The sequence below is a fragment of the Sinocyclocheilus rhinocerous genome, unplaced genomic scaffold (assembly GCF_001515625.1).
Source record: "Sinocyclocheilus rhinocerous isolate Xijiao unplaced genomic scaffold, SAMN03320098_v1.1 scaffold206, whole genome shotgun sequence".
Lineage (NCBI taxonomy): Eukaryota > Metazoa > Chordata > Actinopteri > Cypriniformes > Cyprinidae > Sinocyclocheilus > Sinocyclocheilus rhinocerous.
Window position 1 is genome coordinate 1,050,057 of NW_015647488.1, and position 3,182 is coordinate 1,053,238.

A 3,182-nucleotide genomic window follows, 5' to 3' on the forward strand; every position below is an offset into this window, starting at 1 on the left:
TCATTAATTTACACGTCTATTTTCGTAAATTAATCGGTCTATCCGATGCCCAGATACCCACATGAAAAAAATACTATAGTAATTTAGAGTAAATACTGTAGTGTTTATGCTCGTGTTCTCGATGTCTCTGCGCAGATACCCGCGATCCTGAAGGGCGATGAAAGCATCGGAGCGGTCGTGCTGCACACGGGGGTTAACGACAACAAGCTGTGGCAGACGGAAACACTGAAGAGGGACTTCAGGAGCCTGATCTAGCAAGCTCAAATGTGTTTTTGTTTTGTTTTTTTGTTTTTTTAAAGCCAAGATGAAAATTAAAATGCGATTCAAACAAATGAGACAAAGCCTTCTGGATATTTAAAATGGTTCTCTATACACCACAAAATACTTAAATTTGGGTTAAAATATAGGAATGTAGAAAGTTGGCAAGTCTTTTTCGATTTCCTTTTTTTTTAACAGTCATTATATGTGGTGATGTTCATCTTGCACAATTCATTGGTAAAGTTGCATCTATTCGGTGGTGGGCTTGAAAGATGCTCCTCCTTGATCCCATCCTCAACTCACTCTTGCATTGACATCCTGCTTCCAAGAGGTTTCGGCCTTCGCTCGGAATTCCAGATCTTTGAGCCATTATCAGGGGAGTGAACTAGTGAATCTAGTCTGTCATTTGTTGTTAATCTTGAAGAAAGTGGCACGAGGAGTCTTTTTTCACATACATGTGTATATATACATATACATATATCCATGTATATATACATATGTATACATATACACATATATATAAATATATATTTTTTCTTGGAAAAACAGTTCACAAAGTCCTTTGTGAAGTACAATCACTCCTTCTGTTCGGATGGTGCAGGTGTTGAGCTGGTCTCCTCTGTTGGTTTTGTGGGCTCTGCAGCAGGTGCAGCAGCCTCTTCCTTTGGGGCAGCAGGTTCCTCAGCCTTGGCAGCAGGTTCCTCGGCCTTGGGGGTCTCGGCAGGGGCGGGTGTCTCCTCAGCCTTGGCCTCCTCCTCCTTCTCCTCAGCGGCCGCCCCATTCTCCTCGGGCTTCTCTTCGGCGGCCGGAGCGGCATCAGCGACAGCCTCTTCCTTCACCTCGGCGCTCTTCTTGTTCTTCTTCAGCGAGATGCCCTTGAATTTGAAGGAGTTCTTCAGGGAGAACTTCTTCTTCTTCTTTTTGGGGGTCTCCTTGGTGGCCTCGCCCTCAGGTTTGGCAGCCTCTCCCTCGGCGGCAGGTGCGGGCTCGATGGCGTCGCCAGCTCCAGCCTCAGATTCCTTGGCTGCCTCCGCAGAACCGTTGGTGGTGGCGGCATCTCCCTCTGCCTTGGCAGAGACGTCACCATTGGTCTTAACGTGGCCGTTCTCCTGAGAAAGGATAATGAAATTGTCAGTTTAATAATGCAGCACAAACCAATATGGATGAATATTTACTATGGGTCTACTATATATGTAGCAGGGCATTCCTTGAATCGTCGACGGACACATCAGTGACTCGTCACGTAAATAATACATGTCTTCGAGGTGACGCCTTGCAGTACCGCGCACCACCGAGCGAGTGCGATAGAGCCGCACACAACTCACACAATGCCAACCGAGACGGCAGCTCTGGAACAAAAGACCGAGATCGAGCGAATTCCATTGAGCTTCATTCACTATTTACTCATCGACGATGGAATAACTACAAACGTCGAATTAAAAAAGTGACTTAAAATATAAGTACACTCATTGATAAGAATAGGTTTTAGTCACATAAATCCGAAAAACCTTGACCAAATGTGGACTCTAGCCTGAGTGTCTAGACTTTAATGCCCGAGCGTCTGCAAATCAAGATTCCACGAGATTCACAAAAAAAGCACAATCCGGTATAATATCACGAAATAAAATATTTAGAATGTTAAGAATTATAAATAAAAACATTATACATAAATAATAAACTAAACAAAAAAACATGAAAAATGTATCCAGTTGCATATATTAAATACTGTAATAAATAGAATAAAAAGGAAAATGATTTAAAAACAATATACTATATTCCCAAATACCAATTACAACCAAATTTTCCAAATTGATCGCAACCCCCTGCTGTTAACCCATGCATGAGTACGTGCAGCATCCTCCTACACGGGCATTAAATGGAGATCGCATGGCAACAACACCGACCGTCTCCAAGCGCTAGAAACGGACTTGAAAGACAAAAATAAATCGTGAACATGTAGGAAAAAAAGCATCCGTTTTTCAGCGCGAGATAGAAACCCGTGTCTGATCAGCCTAATGTCATTTGCGTAATGAAATCGTTCGGTTTTCCCTCGTGCCACGAGACATGAAATAATAAATAAGATCATGCATGAATGGCAAACTAATATTTCCTTCTTTTTCACTACAAATCACCGCCTTCTCTCTTTTTCATCGCACTCAGAGCGATGGTTAAATCGCTGACGGTGGTTTTGCAACTCTTGCTGAAGCACTTGTTGGTCAGATGTGGGTGTGTCGCAGATGGAGATGAATTACCTGTCCGTTAGTCTTGACGGCAGCCGGGTCAGCATCGGCGGCTTTCCCCTCCACAGCCACTCCTCCCTTTGATGCCTGGGATCCCATTATTCTTAATGTGGTTTTAAAGTAAATTAAAAAGAACTCAAATTCAGGTAGGTGGAAAAAAATTAATCCAGACCAACGGGCGTTGCGTGCATCCAAAGGCGCGAGGAAAGTGTGATTTGTTTTTTCCTTTGTAAGGAAAACTTGAGATGATCCACTCCAGCCTTCCACCCGTGAGCGTCGAGGGCGACCTACTACTACCAGTCCTAGTGTACAGCGCTTCAAGATAACCCAAAGCCACGCCTATGGGCGTGCCTCGGTAACGTCAACCAATCTGAAACACGGCCCCGCCCACTTATTTTACAGTCCACGTCCCACCTCTTTTGATTTCGCATTAGGTCCAAAGAAATAAAAAATGGCATCAGACTGGAAAGAAGATGGAACCGACAGGGTGACTTGTTGAATTCTCTGGTTATTGAGAGCAAAGGGGTTTCAGTTTAATTGAACCCATTGAACTACACTCTAAAACTAAAGCACTTAGGACTGGTGAATGTGCCTGTAGTTCATTATACTCGATTGACTATCTTCAAGGCGACACTACCATTTAATGATTAATATCGTGCATACTTTCACCCACTTCACTGATAA

General features: G+C 43.5%; 1 protein-coding gene across 1 annotated transcript; it reads right to left on the bottom strand.

Annotated features, from left to right (window-relative positions):
- Positions 1 to 451: 451 nt before the first annotated feature.
- LOC107709290 (MARCKS-related protein) lies at positions 452 to 2,794 on the bottom strand. The gene is made up of 2 exons (XM_016513752.1): positions 2,511 to 2,794; positions 452 to 1,367 (listed from the first exon to the last, which is right to left on the bottom strand). The coding sequence occupies exons 1-2, from the start codon at positions 2,595 to 2,597 to the stop codon at positions 834 to 836; spliced, it is 621 nt and encodes a 206-aa protein (XP_016369238.1). The 5' UTR covers positions 2,598 to 2,794; the 3' UTR covers positions 452 to 833.
- Between the last annotated feature and the right edge of the window lie 388 nt (positions 2,795 to 3,182).

Bases quoted from the DNA above. Each gene is read 5' to 3' on its own strand.
- LOC107709290 (XM_016513752.1), bottom strand. From the start codon at position 2,597: ATGGGATCCCAGGCATCAAAGGGAGGAGTGGCTGTGGAGGGGAAAGCC. The intron at 1,368-2,510 runs GTAATTCATCTC...ATCCTTTCTCAG, and splicing joins CCGTCAAGACTAACGGACAG to GAGAACGGCCACGTTAAGAC.